At 38.1% G+C, this 21,583-nt stretch overlaps 1 protein-coding gene across 3 annotated transcripts in view; it reads left to right on the plus strand.

Annotated features, from left to right (window-relative positions):
* The first annotated feature begins 10,725 nt into the window (after nucleotides 1–10,725).
* Nucleotides 10,726–21,583, plus strand: part of LOC121298026 (LIM and cysteine-rich domains protein 1-like) — a 60,749-nt gene continuing 49,891 nt past the window's right edge. For all 3 annotated transcript variants that reach the window (XM_041224751.1, XM_041224749.1, XM_041224750.1), the window contains exon 1: nucleotides 10,726–10,874. In XM_041224751.1, coding sequence (XP_041080685.1) covers nucleotides 10,848–10,874 — 27 coding nt within the window. In that variant the 5' untranslated portion in view covers nucleotides 10,726–10,847. The remainder of the gene's footprint in view (nucleotides 10,875–21,583) is intronic.

Genomic DNA, 21,583 nt, shown 5'->3' on the forward strand with positions numbered 1-21,583 from the left:
CTTATTGATCCCAGAATCTCATCAAGCAGCTTCTTGAAGGATCCCAGGGTGTCAGCTTCAACAACATTATTGGGGAGTTGATTCTAGACCCTCACAATTCTCTGTGTAAAAAAGTGCCTCCTATTTTCTGTTCTGAATGCCCCTTTGTCTAATCTTCATTTGTGACCCCTGGTCCTAGCAATGTTCATTTCTATTTCTCTCTTGGCCTTTCTAACTTCCTTTTTGACTTGCGTTTGCAGTTCTGTGTACTCTTTCTGCGTACTTTCTTTTTGGTCCTTTTTTAATGCTCTGTAAAGTGCCTTTTTTTGCTGAATATTTTTTTTAATTGATCTATTAAACCATTTTGGCAATTTAGTTTTACATTTAGATTTGTCTACTTTAGGGATGTAATTGTTTTGCGCCTCTAGTACTACATTTTTGAAGAACAACCATCCTTTTTCTGTGGGTGTTTTCTCTATTTTACTCCAATCTACTTCTGTTAGTCTCTGTTTCATACCTTCATAGTTTGCTTTTCTAAAATTGTAAACCTTAGCTTTAGTCATTACTTTTGGGGTTTTAAAAAACACTTCAAATGAGACCATGTTGTGCTCTGAGTTTGCCAGTGGTTCTCTGACCTCTGTTTTAGTTATTCTGTCTTCGTTATTTGAAAAGACTAAATCAAGGCATGCCTCCCCTCTAGTCGGTGCCTTGACAAATTGTGTTAGGAAGCAGTCATTTGTCATTTCCACCATTTCTATTTCATCCTTCGTGCTCCCCACCGGGTTTTCCCATTTTATTTGGGGGAAGTTGAAATCCCCCATTAGTATGGCTTCTCCTTTGCTACACGCATTTCTAATGTCATTGTATAACAGATTATTTTGCTCACCATCTGAATCTGGCGGTCTATAGCATGCTCCTATTATTATGCCCTTTGAATTTTTGTCCGTTATTCTGACCCATATTGATTCGGTTTTATTTTCTTTGTCCAGGTTTAACACCTGGGCTTCAAGACTGTTTCTTATGTATAGCGCCACCCCTCCTCCTCTTCTGTTCTGCCTGTCTTTCCTATACGGTGTATACCCACAAATATTATATTCATCCCCATCACTCTCAGACAATCAGGTTTCTGTAACACCTATCACATCATAGTTACCTGTTAGTGCGGTAGCTTCAAGTTCTAGAATTTTGTTTCTGATACTTCTAGCATTTAGATAAATACATTTAATGGTTGTCTTACCTGAGTTGTTGTTCTTGTTTTGATTTCTCCCCCCTTCCTTTCTAGTTTAAATGCTTCTGAACCTGCTCGAGGATCTTTTCTCCAAGTAGACTGGTTCCTTTATTATTTAAGTGCAGTCCGTCCCATCTATACAGATAGTCCTCGTTGTAGAATGTGGTCCAATGATCAAGATAGGTGAAGCCTTCCTGTGTGCATCACGTCTTCAGCCATGCGTTTTGATTAATTATTTCCAGCTGTCCATATGGTCCTTTGCAAGGTGCCGGTAGTATACCAGAAAATACCACAGCTTTGGTTTTCTCTTTTAATTTCCTTCCTAGCTCTCTGAATTTGTTTTGCAGGGATTTTGGTCTGTCTCTTCCAATGTTGTTTGTACTGATGTGGACGACTGCTACCGGGTCGTCTCCTGTTCGTTCTAGGAGCCTGTCCACGTTCTCAGTGATGTGCTTGACCGAGGCTCCCGGAAAGCAACACACTGTTGTAGTAAGGGGGTCCAAACTGCAAATTGAACTGGCTGTGTTTCTCAATATGGAGTCCCCAACAATCATGAACTCCCTTCTTTTTGCTGTCTGGTCACCACTGTCAATGGGGTCCTGGATGTTGTTCCTTTCGTTCTCTTGTTGTTGGTTCTGCTCATCAAAATTCTGAAGTGACTCAAATCTGTTGGTTGTTTTGATTTCTGGTGGTTGTGTTTGACGAAGTTTCTTTTTTTCCCTGCTTCTGCCTACCTGAACACAGCTGTTCTGACCTTCTATCTCCCTGGTGGCTTTCAGTCTGTTAGGGGTGATGCAGACTTCCATGAATTGTGGGTGTGCCAATTTCTCACGATCCTGTTACTGTCTCACTTCTTTCAGCTCCATTTCTAGCATACTTACTAGTTTATGCAAGTCCTGGATCGCGCGGCACTTTACGCACACTTGGTTTAGCTCCGCTGGGTTTTCTTGGATTTCCCATATCAAGCAGGTGTCACAGATTACTGGCTTGAAGACCATGTTGAGTTTTTTTTTTTTTTTTTTTTTTTGAAGTTTAGTTTCTTCTGCAGCTGTCAGCCTGCTTTCAAACTGCTTCTAAACTGCTCTGTACTTTTCCACGCCTGTACTTCTCCCACTCACTGTCGTTGGGAAGACTGCCGCTGGAAGTACAGCAGCTACAGTGCCTACAGGAAGTATTCACCCCCCTTGGATGTTTCACAGTTTGTTGTGTTACAACCTGAAATCTTGATGCATTTAAATGTGATTTTTTGTTCATTTAATTTACACAACCTACTCATCACTTAAGAGGTAAGAGAATGTTTATTGTGAAACAACAGTTAATGAAAAAAAAAACTGAAATGTCTTGGTTAGATAAATATTCACCGCTCTGAGTCAATACTTGGTAGAACCTCCTTCGGCAGCAATTACAGCTGTGGGTCTTTTCGGGTAAGTCTCTGCCAGGTTTGCACATCTGGATTGTGCAATATTCATCCATTCCTCTTGGCAAAATTGTTCAAGTTCTGTTAAGTTGGATGGGGATCGTTGGTGAATAGTAATCTTCAAGTCTTGACACAGATTCTCAATCGGATTCAAGTCCGGTTTTTGACTTGGGCCACTCTAGGACATTCACTTTCTTGTTTTTAAGCCACTTCAGTGTCGCTTTGGCTGTGTACTGGGGTCATTGTCCTGCTGGAAGGTGAATCTCCGTCCCAGTCTTGGGTCTTTTGCAGACTGAAGCAGGTTTTCCTCAAGGATTTGCTTGTATTTAGCTCCATCCATTTTACCCTCTACCCTGACAAGCTTCCCCATAGCATGATGCTGCAACAACCATGCTTCACAATAGGGATGGTGTTACTTGGGTGATGTGCTGTGTTGGGTTTGCGCCAGACATAACGCTTTGCTTTTAGGCCAAATAGTTAAATTTTTGTTTCATCAGACCACAGAATCTTTTGCCACATCTTTTCAGAGTCTCCCACATGCCTTTTTGCAAATTCCAAGCTGGATTTTACATGGGCTTTTTTTCAGAAATGGCTTCCTTGTTGCCACTCTTCCATACAGGCCAGATTTGTGTAGTACCTCAGCTATTGTTGACACATGGACAGTTTCTCCCATATCAGCCATGTAACGCTGTAGGTCTTTCAGAGTTGTCATTGGCCTCTTGGTGGCTTCTCTGACCAATGCCCTTCTTACCCGGCTGCTCAGTTTGGGAGGACGGCCTGCTCCAAGCAGATTCTGGGTGGTGCCGTATACCTTCCACTTCTTAATGATCAACTTGACTGTGCTCCAAGGGATATTCAATGCCTTTTAAATCTTTTTATACCCCTCCCTGATCTGTGCCTTTCCATAACTTTATCCCGGAGTTGTTTTGAAAGCTCCTTGGTCTTCATGGTAGTACCTTTTGGTAGGTTTGAATGCACTACCAAACTGTGGGACCTTACAGAAACAGGTGTACTTAATGTGAAATCATGTGAACCACTTTTATTGCACACAGATGGACTCCATTTAACTTATTGTGTGAATTCTGAAGGCAATTGGTTGCACCTGAGCTTATTTAGGAGTGATTTGTTTTTACAAACCCCCCCCCCCCTCCCTATTTTTTCACACATTGAAAGTGTTGAGTAGGTTGTGTAAAAACATCTGATTTAAATGCATCAAGATTTCAGGTTGTAACACATCAAACTGTGAAAACATCCAAGGGTGGTGAATACTTCCTATAGGCACTGCATATCTTTAGCCACATTTGGGACACTTTCACTGGGCATTTGTTACATATTACAGAATGGATGATATCAGAATAGTGGACACAGACTTTGTGATGGGATGTCAAAACTTAATTGGCTTGATTTCTATGCAGTTTAGAAACTCCAATTCTCTCTCCATTGTTGTGAGAATGTGACGTAGCACACATGTCGCACACATTCCTCACGGTATAGGAAGCATGCGGCCAAAACATGGCACGGCTTCACACGTTAAACGCACATTGATGAAAAACTGATGTTCCCAGATGTCAGCAGTGAAGTGACGTAACCTCACGTAACTTTATACTAGGACTTACCAAGCAATTATTTATTGGTAACTGAGTAGACTTTATATTAATGGGATACAGATGTCTGAAATGTCTTTGTGTCAGATAGTTTGAATCAGGTGGCTTTTATCACATATTTTGTATCAGATGGAAACGACCCATTAAGATGAGCTATGCTGTTCAATTGTTTTTATTTAACTATTTGTCATTCAAACTATAATATAAACTGCTGTGTACTAGCCTTTACAATTGTATTGCTATTTTTCAATCCAGTTAACCAAGCTTATTCTCGCTCCTATTAATATCACCACTTTTTATCACCATGCAGAAATGTCAGTTATGCACCATCTTTCCCAAAAGAAATGACTAAAGCTAAGGTTTACAATTTTAGAAAAGCAAACTATGAAGGTATGAAACAGAGACTAACAGAAGTAGATTGGAGTAAAATAGAGAAAACACCCACAGAAGAAGGATGGTTGTTCTTCAAAAATGTAGTACTAGAGGCGCAAAACAATTATATCCCTAAAGTAGACAAATCTAAATGTAAAACTAAATTGCCAAAATGGTTTAATAGATCAATTAAAAAAAATATTCAGCGAAAAAAGGCACTTTACAGAGCATTAAAAAAGGACCAAAAAGAAAGTACGCAGAAAGAGTACACAGAACTGCAAACGCAAGTCAAAAAGGAAGTTAGAAAGGCCAAGAGAGAAATAGAAATAAACATTGCTAAGGGAGCTAAAACCAATTCCAAAATGTTTTTCCAATATTACAACAGCAAGAGAACATTCAAAGAGGAGATTAAATGTTTAAGAGATACAAATGGCAAAATCGTAGATGAAGAAAAAAAAATAGCAAATATGTTAAATGATTACTTTTCACAAGTTTTTACAAAGGAAGATACTGACAACATGCCCCACATGTCATCCAGTTCCTGTCCAGTTTTAAATAACTTTAGCATAACTGAGGCAGAAGTGTTAAAGGGACTAGGAGCTCTTAAAATAAACAAATCCCCTGGGCCGGATGAGATCCTCCCAGTAGTACTCAAAGAAATGAAAGAAGTAATTTACAAACCGCTAACCAAGATCATGCAGCAGTCTCTTGACACAGGGGTGGTACCGACAGACTGGAAAATTGCAAACGTAATACCGATCCACAAAAAGGGAAACAAAACTGAACCAGGTAACTACAGACCAGTAAGCCTGACTTCTATTATATGCAAACTTATGGAAACTATAATAAGATCCAAAATGGAAAATTACCTATATGGTAACAGGGTCCTGGGAGACAGTCAACATGGTTTTAGGAAAGGGAGATTGTGCCTAACAAACTTGCTTGATTTTTTTGAGGATGCAACATCCATAATGGATAATTGCAAAGCATATGACATGGTTTATTTAGATTTCCAGAAAGCTTTTGACAAAGTCCCGCACAAAAGATTAATTCTCAAACTGAACGCAGTTGGGATTCAAGGAAACACATGTACATGGATTAGGGAGTGGTTAACATGTAGAAAACAGAAAGTACTGATTAGAGGAAAAACCTCAGAATGGAGTGTGGTAACCAGCGGTGTACCACAGGGATCAGTATTAGGTCCTCTGCTATTCCTAATCTACATTAATGATTTAGATTCTGGTATAGTAAGCAAACTTGTTAAATTTGCAGACGACACAAAAGTAGGAGGAGTGGCAAACACTGTTGCAGCAGCAAAGGTCATTCAAAATAATCTAGACAAGATTCAGAACTGGGCAGACACATGGCAAATGACATTTAATAGAGAAAAGTGTAAGGTACTGCACGCAGGAAATAAAAATGTACATTATAAATATCATATGGGAGATACTGAAATTGGAGAAGGAATCTATGAAAAAGACCTAGGAGTTTTTGTTGACTCAGAAATGTCTTCATCTAGACAATGTGGGGAAGCTATAAAAAAGGCTAACAAGATGCTCGGATACATTGTGAAAAGTGTTGAATTTAAATCAAGGGAAGTAATGTTAAAACTGTACAATGCACTAGTAAGACCTCATCTTGAATATTGTGTTCAGTTCTGGTCACCTCGCTATAAAAAAGATATTGCTGCTCTAGAAAGAGTGCAAAGAAGAGCGACCAGAATTATACAGGCTTAAAAGGCATGTCATATGCAGACAGGCTAAAAGAATTGAATCTGTTCAGTCTTGAACAAAGAAGACTACGTGGTGACCTAATTCAAGCATTCAAAATTCTAAAAGGTATTGACAGTGTCGACCCAAGGGACTTTTTCAGCCTGAAAAAAGAAACAAGGACCAGGGGTCACAAATGGAGTTTAGACAAAGGGGCATTCAGAACAGAAAATAGGAGACACTTTTTTACACAGAGAATTGTGAGGGTCTGGAATCAACTCCCCAGTAATGTTGTTGAAGCTGACACCCTGGGATCCTTCAAGAAGCTGCTTGATGAGATTTTGGGATCAATAAGCTACTAACAACCAAACGAGCAAGATGGGCCGAATGGCCTCCTCTCGTTTGTAAACTTTCTTATGTTCTTATGTTCTTATATAGAGTTGACAGTATATACAGGGAGGCAATGGGGACACACTCCTGATAATTTCCCTTTGTTTATTATGACCTTCCAGTTAATATCACTCACATTTATTTGTCATACACATGATTTCAACCCACTTAATATCACTTTGGAAAATAAAAGCATAAAAGTAAGAATGTTTGTTGCTGTACAATATTGAAATGTTCATAATATAAAATATTATTGCACAATATACATTGCATACAGAACAGTGCAATGAAAATGAACATCATTGTGAACCATGCAAAACAGGCTTATGTGTTATATCAGCATTCCTGTGTAACAGACTCTGTATTTTGTCTGGTTACTAATCTGGTATTAGTATGTTGTGGTATTCCAGAGTTCACTTGCCAGTTTCACACCTGTGACGCTGCGTAGCTGCTCAGCCCAGAGCTGATGAAAGCAGACACTGTAATTGAGTGTAGAACAGAGAGAAGGTGTGGGATGGAGTTAAGGAGGGACCTGGGCTCTTATAGAACAGTTCTGTATCTCTGTGAAGACAAGGAAATATAGGAGTTAAAGGCAAATGAGCCGGCTTGGTTTTTGTAGTTGATGACACTATGTAACACAATTTTTGTTCCTGGGTAGTAAGTGTTATTTCCTAATTTTCCTCAAAAGTATAGAAAATGGCTATTATTCCCCACAAACTTTGCTTTTGTGACCAGGACAGTGATATTTTGAAATTTACCTATTTCCAATGAGAAAACGGTCTTTTCATTCACATAGTCAGAAAACAACAACATATGAATCCAAATTAACATGTGTTTATACTAAAGTAATACAAAATTGACTACAAAAGATTTAGAAGTGAGTAGTTTTTCAGGATTTATGATTATACTGTAAATCACTTTCATGAATCAGCCACTAAATGTAGTCTCCCATCATGTTCTCGTTATACTGTCCTTGGTAGCGACGTTCAAAGTCCAGTATATCCTGGTGGAAGCTCTCGCCTTGCTCCTCCAAGTACGCTCCCATGTACTCCTTGAATTTATCAAGATAAGCATCAAGGATATGGACTTATAGGGAAGAAGTCTTGAAGGTACTTGAAGGCTGCCAACTCCTTATCTAGAGCTCTGACAAATTGTTTCATAAGGCCCAATTTGATGTGCAGTGATGGCATCAGCACCTTCCGGGGGTCCACCAGTGGCTCCCACTTGACGTTGTTCCTCCCCACAGAGAACTCTGTCCGCTGTGGCCAGTCTCGCCTGTGGTAGTGCGCCTTGGTGTCCCTGCTGTCCCAAAGGCAAAGATAGCAGGGAAACTTGGTAAAACTACCTTGGAGACCCATCAGGAATGCCACCATTGCAGCCTCTTGATGCCATCTCAGAAAAATGCAGATATGTATCCACTTAGGCAGCTGGAACTAAACTGAACTGGTGGGCTTAAGGCCCCTTTATTTATACTTCTTCTTATATTACTGGAAAGTTCTAGAAAGTTCTAGAAGTTACTCCAAGTTTACTCAGCACTCAATTTATCTGGAATGTTCTGGAAAATAGGTAAATTTCAAAATATCACTGTCCTGGTCACAAAGGCAAAGTTTGTGGGAAATAATAGCCATTTTCTATACTTTTGAGGCATAAGCAATTACACACTTACTACCCAGGAACCAAAAAAAATATATATATTTGTTACACGGTGTGATAAAGTTAATAAAGTCGTACTTGTTTTATTCTCCTTTGAAGTCACAGGGAATCACTCCAACAATGTCCTGACCTGGTCTTATACTGCACAAATGCATGGGATGATCATATACGTTATAAAATAAAAAAAGAGCAGCTGTATTTAAATAGGGATAATCAACAATCAATAATCAGTGAAACTGTGCTATATTTTTGGGGGATTTAAAAATGTAATTAAATCAGTTATACCTTTTGTGGACATCCAAAAAAAAAAAACTTTATTTTTTTTTCATTCAGTTATGCCTCTTACCAAACTTTTATATATAGTAGCAGTGCCAGACTTAAATTCAAATATATCGAACAAATCATTTTAACAATGATGTCATTATCCAAAAACCGAGAAGACAAGAGTGCTTGCATACATAAAGTTTGGTGTGATATTAATTATAAAATCACATTCTGCAATAAAATTAGCTTAAGCAGGTTTACAAGACTGAGAGAGTTTAGCTGCATAAGCACATCATAACCAATGAGACTTGCAGCTCGAGCTTTGCGGCTGACCAGTCGATTTGAATGGCTGTTTGGCTCTGTATGGATTTATACTCATGCATATGCATTTGACTGTGATTTGATTAATGTGACTGGAGAGCTGCAAGGCAACTTGCAAACCGCCCCGATGAACTCAACACAACCTCAACTCAACTACCAGTGTCTATCACATACTGTCTGAAATAAACCTTCAACTATTTACTACTTCAAAAGGAGAAAGGGATGACATGTATTTTTATTTGCGTCAAAGCAACGTGTAAAAGAGCCAAAATAAATAATTATAGTATGATTATAACCGAGGCCCATGCCTCATAGCTGGCTATGGCCTTGACACAATATGTACAGTTGAATTGGAAAAGGAATCAATTTAAAGATGAAAGTATTTAGGAATGCACTAGGACTGCACTGTTCCTGCAGTCTCATGGTCATCCATGTATTCATTCAATATCAGATAACAGTGCCCAAATAAGGCTTTTAAAAGTGTCCTTTGCCTTGTGTTTTTAATTACTGCCACACTTTTGGAGGGGGCCATGTGTTTCCCATAATTAACAGCTAGAAAACTGCTTTGTTTATTTTTACCTGTTTTAAAATATATTTTCTTGCCTCTATGTTATTCTTTACTTCATTGTATTATTTAATTTGTGATATGCATAGATCTCAAATACAACACATAGGTGAATAATTGCTTACTCGTTCTTTAAAATAACTCCACGTGTTCAAATTTCAATAGCATAGAGTAGATCATGTGACCGCCAGCAACGGCGCTGGAATACACCTGTATTATTGTATGGTAGAAATATTATGAAAATGGATTTGAAGTAAACATTCTAAGAATTCTATATATATATATATATATATATATATATATATATATATATATATATATATATATATATATATATATATATATATATATATATATATATATATTCTAGCACTATAAAAGATAATTCTAGCACTATAAAAGATAATTCTAGCACTATAAAAGATAATTCTAGCACAATAAAAGAGAATTCTAGCATAATAAAAGAGAATTCTAGCACAGAGCCAGTGACAATATTGTTAAGAGTAACAGAACGTTGTTAAAACTTTACGACTTGATTTTTAAAATATTTATTGGTAAGTTTTGTTTGTCTGTTTGCTTTTGATTGATAATATACTTTTTTAAGTAAATGGTCACGTTTAAATCAAGACAACCTTTTAACAAAGCACTTTAAGAAACAAAATGTTAATTCTTAAAGAAACATCCATACTCTACAAAGCAGGTATCACATTGTATCAGACAGCTTAGAGTTCTGAACAGATATAATTCCGACGGGATGTTAGCAATGTGTTTATATTCCATCCCCTTCACGACAATTATCCTTTTAAAGCCAAATCATTCTGGTCTGTGTGTCCAGGTTTCGTCTGAACGTTCTTAATTGTCAAGTGTTTGTGCTGGTTCACTGAAGGCTGTGCTTTGCGATTCACGTCCAGTTTTTCAAGCGCCTCTTCCTTTAAAGGAAAAAAATAACATTAAGGATTAAGATGACGGGACACCTTTGAACCTCCTCTGAGTGTGGTGTGAAAAAATGTGAATCAAAAATTCTTTCACTGTCTTATCACTTATTCCCACATGGGTGACGTCATGAATTTCACAGACTGGGTGTTCCCAGATAATGAAAGCGACAGGAAAAAAAACAGGATGGTTCCTATTGGGTGGAACAAGTTTGTATCTGTTTCTGATTGGCTGGCGGAGTTCCGTGAGGAATCCCACCCTCGCATTAAAGAGAGAATTCTGAGGTTAGCTGCAGTGTGCAAACAAGATATTGACAGTGTAGGGCTGATTAATAAAACTTGAACAAATTAATATTAATACAGTAATACAGACGATAAGAGATTTCAAAGAGATACATCTGGAAATATCTGTTATGGATCTCAGCGCTGGAATGAAAAAGGCAAGTTGAATTTTTGTTTCACGGATACACCTTGGTTGATTATAGACACCGACCTGTGTACAGCAATCGTAAATTACATTCATGTACGCATGTTGTATACAATGAAAACTATGCGTCCATAATTTATTTTATTTATTTATTTATTTTTTTGTTAATGATCAGTTGTGAATGTGATCACGGTTAAGGACGCACACCTTTAGTCAGGGGAGTTGCAGGTACTATCGTAACGCCACTTTCATTTTACAGTATTTACAGTTATAGTATTATGAGCACAACATAAACTAGCAACCGCTGCAAAGCATATGAACCCCTAACAATGTGTATCATAAAAGCAGAGCACAGTGAAAGCATGGTAAAGCATAGGTCAGCGTTGTAAAGACCAGAGATGCATGGTAAATACTACAAAAAAAAAAAAACACGGCAAAATATAGCAAGCTGTGATAAATACACAGTATAACCATGCAACCAAAACTGGAAAATTACCCAAATAATTTCCAAGGAAAGCAGTCGCTGTATGTGTTTAAGTGTCTTGGCAGCGTGTCTGTCGGAGTCAGATCCCACTGAAGACAGCAATATATAACGTATACAGTGTAAAGCAGCCAACAATATCAAATGAAGTTTCATTGATTCACTATAAAGCATTACAAATATGTCTAGTGTACTGGGCACGCTACACAGCGCCACGTGACTTATGCATTATACACAAGTGCTGACCGCAGCACCTTCAAGTTTTGAAATTAGCATTATTTATAAATAAGAATATTAAAATAATATGCGTTTTAACACTTGTTAGAAAAACCGGGGATTTTACATGTAAAAAACAAAGCTTTCGCACAGTCGTTTCTCAGGGCAGAGCTGGTGTGCAGGTGTCCTGAATCTGTACGGTGCAAATATATCATGTGTTCCATCTAGTGGAGTGTCTTTTCCTGCCCAGAGAGGAGTCGTGGGTGATAGGAACCCCTGCCTCATGCTAGTGTAGGGGACTGTGTGTAACCAATTCAATTAGATTACATACACAGAGTTACAACGAGTCGTTCAATTGAAGTGTAATAACTGTTTGTAGTCCTACTCTATTCAATATAAACGTGTTGCCCAGTAATGACAATTTAACTAGGCTATTCTAAATGACCTCGTTATTTTGTAATCCATACAGAAAACTCAATAGTGCTACATTTAGAAATACTGCAATAATTAATCATTTCAATGACAGGTGTTTCTTCCAGACATTAAGAAAGGCGTCTAGTTTAAACATCTGCCATTGCATTTATTCTAATAAAAGATAGTAAAGGTACTGTAGTTATTTTATAAACAATCCTTTGCAACAGTACAGTGTTGAGAATGTATGACTGTATTACTACAACACAGAAAATGCATTGGTGCACATTGCAAGGGGCTAGATCCCAAACTGGCTTGTAGAACTGTAGAATCTGCACAATGGCTCCTTTGTATATGGGGTACAGTACAGTATCTAGAGCAATCACACCATACAGATCAAGTTCCTCCAATTGCATGATAATGATGTCTTAATAGTTCAATTGTTTATACACCACGGAAGAACTGTTTATCATATTTCTCTCCTAACATAATCCCTTGTCAGAAGAGCTGTAACACTCTCATACCCAAACCACACACACACACAAACACATTTGATCCAATAGAGCCCTAATTAGGGGTTCTAAATATGAAGCATCAAATTATGGAACCCTTTGAGTCTATTTAGAACTCTTTGTTTTCATATTGAACGTATTACTGTATTTATAACCCTCTGTTCAGCATATAAGAAGGGTTCTTTATAGAACACAAACACAAGGGAATGGGCAAACATGTGGCTTTCTATAGAACACCCGGGAGCATTTTTTATCTCAATGTGTGAGGAATGTTATGCAGCGTTTTATACAGCTAAAGTTATTAATATCACTTTTAATAACTAACGCTTTACCTTGTACTCTGCTTTTGAAGGTAGATGAAATAATATATTTGCACAGTATAGAGATGGACTCCTTTCAGGACCAGTTCATCTTCAGTGACAGACACTGCCAGGACTTAACATCTCAACTGATATTACTGTACATTTTTTGTAATAAAGTAGCCTTTAATAAGAAATGTGTATTATTTTAGTTTGTACAATGAACGTCGACTATAAGTATTTATGTTGTATGTTTTTATATTCTATGCAAGATGTCAGCTAGCGCAGCTCAAACTGTGCACAATGTTCATCATAAAAACCCAACACAATACATAATTATTATAACCAAAATGGAGCTAGAGTTAAACCCACACATTGGAAGTGTTCTGTGAGCTGTATGTTCAGGATTGCTTCTACACAAGGGAAGATGGATTGGAAATCCTGACAGATCCTTAGTGACTGCTTGATTCCTCCTACGAGATTTCGAATTTACATGACAGATATTTCCTCTCTGACAGTAGCCCTTCTTATGCCTAAATAACCTCATAGAGCTTTGTCGCTGGCTCAAAAGATCAGTAGAAAGATAAACATCATCCTGGTGCAATATTGTGTTTGTCTTGCAACACATCTCATTTCTATACAGTTAACCTCTGTTAACTTGACATCCCATAGGGATGCCATTTAGTGTTGACTTATCTGAGGTGTCGAGTTAACCGCAGGTGAGCCATGGCATTAACATGCATACAAGTAACAGAACTCACATGTTTACAATATTACAGTGTTTACAAGTTTATTTTTAGTTAATGAAAATGTTTGAAAACCCTGCAGTGAGTGAGTCAATTGCAGTATACGGTACTGTACAAACTCGCTAAAACTTATATAGTTCGATTGAAGTAAGAATTAATAAAATAACTACAGCATTATTTTTATGAAAATCTAATCATAAGCTGTGCACAAACTGTTGACTATACTTTAGTTATTGGCTTGTACTGCCCAATGTAATGGCTTAAATACCACAAGTGTTATACATTATACAGTATTAACTTGGTCAGCAAAAACAATAATAAACAGTTACAGTTTCACACAGAAATCAAGCATTGTTGATTGTTTCGCATGCAGAAACACACACTTTGAAAGTTCTGCTGACAAGCTTGTTATCCTGAAAAACCTGAGCTTTAAAGACAATTGAACAAGAACTCATTTTTCACTTATTGTGAACTGATATTATAATCAGCTGCACTTGGTCGTTGCGAGTGAGTGAACGATCCGTTTCCAGTCAGAGGTTAGTCATGTGAAACGGCAGTGTTGAGTTATCCACTAGTCTTTAATAGTTTTTATCCCTTTGGTACTATTAATAACTGTCGAGTTATGAGTAAAACGTGGTGTAGAGGCAGGATGCATATATTTCATACAGAGAAAATCTGGGATCAAGACTGTGTCGAATTAAGCAAAGGTGTCGATTTATTCACCAGTCAAGTTAACCGAGGTTGACTATAGATAGATATTTTACAAGGTTATACAGTTTTTTTGTAAAACCTTTAGAAAGCAGCTTGGTATGGGGCGTTATTAGAGGGTATGTTGTTTAGGTTCACTTTATATCATTTTCTGTTTCATTCGTCACATCCAGTTGACTTTTTTAAACTGAGAAGTTTGTAGCACCCTCTGTGGCCTTACAAAGCTCTCAGAACCATGTCATATGACATCTGGTTCAGCACAGGGTGTCAAATTAACCTGCTCTCCTGCCACACTGCACCAGTACGAAATACCACAGAGAGCAAATATGGCATGTCTTACATCTACTGGGGGCAGTGTTTCAGGGGGACAAGTTCATGCTTTCCCGTGGTTGTAGCAGCTGCACTCCAAGGGTAGATGTGTTTTAAGAGCTCTTTTTGAGGTCACCAGGGTGCTTTCATCTTCTGAGTTTTAAAAGGTCCAGCATGGGTTGACTACAGAAAATAATACAAAGTGAATCTTGACAACAACAAAAAAGCATCTACAGGGCTCTGAATTGGCAATAAGAAGGGCAAGGCCAAAATGGCCTTCAGTTCAATGCATTTGTAGAGGAGCCTTAAGGAGGCTGTATGGTCCAGCGGTTAAAGAAACAGGCTTGTAACCAGGAGGTCCTCGGTTTAAATCCCAGCTCAGCCACTGACTCGTTATGTGACCCCGAGCAAGTCACTTAACCTCCTTGTGGTGAGATGTTGTTGTAAGTGACTCTGCAGCTGATGCATAGTTCACACACCCCAGTCTCATGACTTGTAAAGTGCTTTGTGATGGTGGTCCACTATGAAAGGTGCTATATAAAAAGATTATAATGTTGTCATTTTGTTTAGGATTCATATATAAAGCTAATTATTGGCTACAAAAACAAACGCAGTTTTTATTTATTCAGAAAATGCTTTTTTTTTTTTTTTTTTTTTTGGTCAACCAGCAGCCTAGACAGGGCTTCTGGCTTACTTTTTGCCTTCGGAGTCATTGGCTGTTAGGCCAGAAAAGATTGGCCACCAATTCAATTGTTGCTACCATTGTTGCTGTCATATTCAAGTGCTAAAATAGAACAACTTGTTAAGACACTAAATTGATACTAAAACTGCAGCTTATGTTACTACTCCCTTGTTTGTTGCTTCATTCTGTTGAATAGGTAATCTATGCAGCTGATGACTGCAGTTAACTCAGGAGAGAATATATATCTGAGATATTTTGCAAGAATTGTGTAGGGAATTGGTGACTGCACCTTTGTGTCCAGTTGCAATATAGGAAATAGAATGCCGCAGCTCGCATGCTCAGTGTTAATGGAGTCCTGGTCTGAGAGCATGTAACACAGCCAGGTCTTATGTTCATACTGTAGATGTAACCATTTATTGTTTCAGTAAAAAAACAAGTTTCAGCGAGTTGCTTCTGTTATTTTGATATTAAGTACACCACAGTAAACACAGTATCAGTATCTTTTTCATCCTCACAATTTGAAAGTTAAGTTTAATAAATGGCAGTTTTCTACTGCAATCAAGTAAGCTTTTTCCTGAAGACACTAATGTAACCAGATATATCTGAGATAGATGCATCTGCTAAAGAAGATACAGCAAACGATAAAAATCTCTGTCAACTCAAAACTTTATTTATGCACCCTATGATATGAGTGGCGAAAGACAACATTGGTTTATTGGAGTATGCAAAGAAAACATTTTCCAGCATGATACCTTTTCACTTTTTTTATATTGCTGACCTTTTGTTGCATTTCGGCCCTTCATTTTCTTTATGTTAAGTTTCCACTTAACTAGGGTTATCGTATCCCGATGGAGTTAATACAGCACTATCTGATTGCTAGGCATTTGTGTTCGAACAGATTGTTATCATCCCTCTCGCTCTTCACTTTGAAGCATGTGCCGGCTTTGCATATGCAGACCAATGTCAGAGCGCATTCAGAAATATTGACACAAGTGTTGTGTGTGGAACTGGTGTAACATAACCACGTAGTCATGTTACTGTTTAGATCCAAACACTTCCTAATACAGGCATGTCTGGAGTTGCTGTAGCTGAAAGGGAATTGCGGCCATAATTGCTGTGAATAGACATACATTTTGAGGGGCACAGGGGCAACTGGTAAGGGCACTGTGGCAAAGTGGTTAATAGCGTGCAGGTAATTAAAGAACAGATAGACAATTGTAATCCAGGTGCAAAAGGTTTGTTTTATTTTATTCCTTATGTGCAGTGCCTGACGGTGAAACAAACAGTAAATAATAATGCTGGTAAGTAATACAGCGGTGTGTATTACTTACATTTATATTCCCTGGGCTGATCCTGAAATAATTGTCCTGTTCTTGTATCCCCACGTTAAACACAAATACACAAGTCTGTTTAGTGCGTGAATCAGTGGTTGTGGTACAATACAGTTTACAATGATACAAGTGAAAGTGCTGATCCGGCTTTGTGCTGACCCAAGGAGACGGCTCCGGATATGTGTTGGCCGTCTGATAGTTTATAATCACAGACAATTACCAACGGACACAAACAAACAAAACACTCACGAATATTCTTAAAACACAGGTTTATTTCAGCAGTGGTTACTGCGTCTGTCGCGGTCCTTCGGGTTCAAGTTCACAAGCCAAGCGAAGGAACTGATTACGAGTCAAAGTTCATTGTATTTCTGTTGCAGGCACCCATGGTAATTGCCGCATGTTGGTCGTTAATTTTGAGCTCTGAATCTGTTATGGTAACTTTGATAATTTATTCCTTTGCTAATTTACTTTTCAGATCAAATACTTTTTAAAAAATAATAATGACCTTTTCTTTAGTGTGCAGTAGTCAACATCAACCGCACATTGGGAAATACTTTAAAGGTTGTGCTGATTGCATCTAAGAATAGGACATTACAGTGAGCAGGGTCAAGTGAGTTTATAGACAGTAATATGGGGCTTGAATTAGTCTGGCTTATGATCTTACTCTAGTTGCTTTAGTTTTCATTTTGTATATAATATATAAAGGCTGCATCTCCTTGTAAGATTGTTTCAGTCATGCCAGCGATTCTGACAGACCCCTGTTGATAGTATGTTAGCCGTTGTGTTCTGTATATTCAGTGGGATGTATCTTTTCTATCCATCAGTAAGAAATACACTACCCACTCAATATATCGCGGGTGTGGGGGTCCACTGTAGTGAGAGACCCATAGAAAAAACAAATAGGCTAACAATTACTGTACAACCACTCCCTCGCTTTATCATAGGTGTCGGGGTCCAATATAAATCCTACGCAACCAGCTTTTTCTCATTTATCACACAACTGGATGTAGTATTTCCAACATCCAGTAGGGGCAGTGTTGCAAGGGGGATAGGACAGGACGGGGATGTGAGGCTGACTCTAAACCACAGAAACAATGCGCTAGTTAAGATAACTCCATCTCATACCTGTACCAAGTGGCTTTCTGTAACACATGCAGGCCACCCTAGTATGATGGCATGTGTATTCTAACCGTTCACCCACGTGTCTTTTGTACTGGACACCCCTATGTTTTGGAGGGTTGTGGGGTACCTGTAAACCTGCTCCTTCTGGACCCACTAAGATAAAAGTATAGCTCCTTTCTACATTATTTCCCAATGTGCATTCACTGGTCTCGCACACCTTTCAGCTCTGGAGGTCTTGATTTCAAATGCTGCTCAGGTCTCCGCTTCGCATAAAACTGCCACAGTTTGACACGGTTCAACCTCGTTACTCTCTGAGGTAGGCGGAGGGGTTTCAGGTCAGAATTGTAGTGCACTCGCTTACAGAGCTGCCGACCTTTTCAAAAAGTTCCCTGCGATAAGAGCACAGCAAAGTGCACTAAAGCACAGTGAAAGCATGGTAACACATAGGAAGCACTGTAAAGCGCAAAGTGGTATTATAAAGCATATTAAAAAAATATGAGGGACACATGGAAAAATCAAATCACCTCATCTAAAATAGCCAGGCCATCTCTTGGGCTTTACCATGAATTCATACATTGTTACAGAGGAGGGAGATCCCAGCCAAGAATGTGCTGCACTGGGCTGGGGATTAACAGCAGTTACTCTTCCTGTCATATCGGAGGCTGAAAGCTGGCAAGCGGATCAAAATAGATTCCTACACTTCAACGCCCCCCTTTCCTCAATAATATACAATACCGTTCTGCATTGGACAGGAAAACAACAAGTGTGCACACTAAAAGTTCAGATAGTGTACACTTTTTTAAAATATCGCACAAATTGTGTTATGCACACACATGCTATACAGGTCATGCACAACCCATTTTCTGTCATTATTAAAATAACATATTATAGGTTTATACATCATTTGCGTACTGTAGTCTGTCTCTCATTGTGTAAGAGAGAATATCTCGTGCAATTTGGACGAGAGGAACCCGATGCTGAGCTTCTCAAACTGTGCTATAATAAGAGACAACTTACACTGCACACACACAACTTATAATAAAGAACAGCGATAAAGATTGAACTCAAGACTTCTATTAAACATAAAGAAGTTTTTAACTTCAGAATTGTGCCTTTTGTTCTGTGGACTGCATGACATCTCTACACAAATATAATACAAAAGCGAAACAGGTAAGTGCCACCCATACAAGTATCTTATTACAAATGAATGAATACATATATATATATTCTATATATATATATATATATTATATATATATATATATATATATATATATATATAATTTAAAATTGCAAATACAAATTGTAAATTGCAATTTGATTCCATTCATTTGAAAAGAAATCGTCAGAAGGCTCTGGCTAAATCCAGTAAACGCACACAGGGTGTGTATTTCTTTGTGGAGGGACGAGGCTCCAGTATACACAAGGTCAGTGTTTATTCAATCTTTAAACTGGTAGAAAGATTCTGAAAATGTATCAAGTTCCAAGCAAGCTCAGCTCATTTTGTAGAGCAGACAGAGTAGTCAGCTAACAGAGAGTCCATTGGAATTTTGTAGAATTATTTGTTTATGTAGCCGCCTTTATCCAAGACAGCTAAGGTGTGTGAACTGTGGATTGGTGCAGAGTCACTTGCAAGTGCCCAAAAGAGAGCATACGTGACTTGATAAGGATCACACAATGAGTCAGTGGCTGAGCTGGGATTTGAACCGGGGACCTCCTGGTTGTAAGCCCTTTTCTTTAACCACTGGACCACACTGTCTCCTTTTAGGAAGCTACATAACAACATAAGAACATAAGAAAGTTTACAAATGAGAGGAGGCCATTCAGCCCATCTTGCTTGTTTGGTGGTTAGTAGCTTATTGATCCCAAAATCTCATCAAGCAGCTTCTTGAAGGATGCCAGGGTGTCAGCTTCAACAACATTACTGGGGAGTTGATTCCAGACCCTCACAATTCTCTGTGTAAAAAAGTGTCTCCTATTTTCTGTTCTGAATGCCCCTTTGTCTAAACTCCATTTGTGACCCCTGGTCCTTGTTTCTTTTTTCAGGCTGAAAAAGTCCCTTGGGTCGACACTGTCAATACCTTTTAGAATTTTGAATGCTTGAATTAGGTCTCCACGTAGTCTTCTTTGTTCAAGACTGAACAGATTCAATTCTTTTAGCCTGTCTGCATATGACATGCCTTTTAAGCCCGGGATAATTCTGGTCGCTCTTCTTTGCACTCTTTCTAGAGCAGCAATATCTTTTTTATAGTGAGGTGACCAGAACTGAACACAATATTCAAGATGAGGTCTTACTAGTGCATTGTACAGTTTTAACATTACTTCCCTTGATTTAAATTCAACACTTTTCACAATGTATCTGAGCATCTTGTTAGCCTTTTTTATAGCTTCCCCACATTGTCTAGATGAAGACATTTCTGAGTCAACAAAAACTCCTAGGTCTTTTTCATAGATTCCTTCTCCAATTTCAGTATCTCCCATATGATATTTATAATGTACATTTTTATTTCCTGCGTGCAGTACCTTACACTTTTCTCTGTTAAATGTCATTTGCCATGCGTCTGCCCAGTTCTGAATCTTGTCTAGATCATTTTGAATGACCTTTGCTGCTGCAACAGTGTTTGCCACTCCTCCTACTTTTTGTGTCGTCTGCAAATTTAACAAGTTTGCTTACTATACCAGAATCTAAATCATTAATGTAGATTAGGAATAGCAGAGGACCTAATATTGATCCCTGTGGTACACCACTGGTTACCACACTCCATTCTGAGGTTTTTCCTCTAATCAGTACTTTCTGTTTTCTACATGTTAACCACTCCCTAATCCATGTACATGTGTTTCCTTGAATCCCAACTGCGTTCAGTTTGAGAATTAATCTTTTGTGCGGGACTTTGTCAAAAGCTTTCTGGAAATCTAAATAAACCATGTCATATGCTTTGCAATTATCCATTATCGATGTTGCATCCTCAAAAAAATCAAGCAAGTTAGTTAGACACAATCTCCCTTTCCTAAAACCATGTTGACTGTCTCCCAGGACCCTGTTACCATATAGGTAATTTTCCATTTTGGATCTTATTATAGTTTCCATAAGTTTGCATATAATAGAAGTCAGGCTTACTGGTCTGTAGTTACCTGGTTCAGTTTTGTTTCCCTTTTTGTGGATCGGTATTACGTTTGCAATTTTCCAGTCTGTCGGTACCACCCCTGTGTCAAGAGACTGCTGCATGATCTTGGTTAGCGGTTTGTAAATTACTTCTTTCATTTCTTTGAGTACTACTGGGAGGATCTCATCCGGCCCAGGGGATTTGTTTATTTTAAGAGCTCCTAGTCCCTTTAACACTTCTGCCTCAGTTATGCTAAAGTTATTTAAAACTGGATAGGAACTGGATGACATGTGGGGCATGTTGTCAGTATCTTCCTTTGTAAAAACTTGTGAAAAGTAATCATTTAATATATTTGCTATTTTTTTTTCTTCATCTATGATTTTGCCATTTGTATCTCTTAAACATTTAATCTCCTCTTTGAATGTTCTCTTGCTGTTGTAATATTGGAAAAACATTTTGGAATTGGTTTTAGCTCCCTTAGCAATGTTCATTTCTATTTCTCTCTTGGCCTTTCTAACTTCCTTTTTGACTTGCGTTTGCAGTTCTGTGTACTCTTTCTGCGTACTTTCTTTTTGGTCCTTTTTTAATGCTCTGTAAAGTGCCTTTTTTCGCTGAATATTTTTTTTAATTGATCTATTAAACCATTTTGGCAATTTAGTTTTACATTTAGATTTGTCTACTTTAGGGATGTAATTGTTTTGCGCCTCTAGTACTACATTTTTGAAGAACAACCATCCTTCTTCTGTGGGTGTTTTCTCTATTTTACTCCAATCTACTTCTGTTAGTCTCTGTTTCATACCT

Source organism: Polyodon spathula, chromosome 23 (assembly GCF_017654505.1).
Source record: "Polyodon spathula isolate WHYD16114869_AA chromosome 23, ASM1765450v1, whole genome shotgun sequence".
NCBI classification, from domain to species: domain Eukaryota; kingdom Metazoa; phylum Chordata; class Actinopteri; order Acipenseriformes; family Polyodontidae; genus Polyodon; species Polyodon spathula.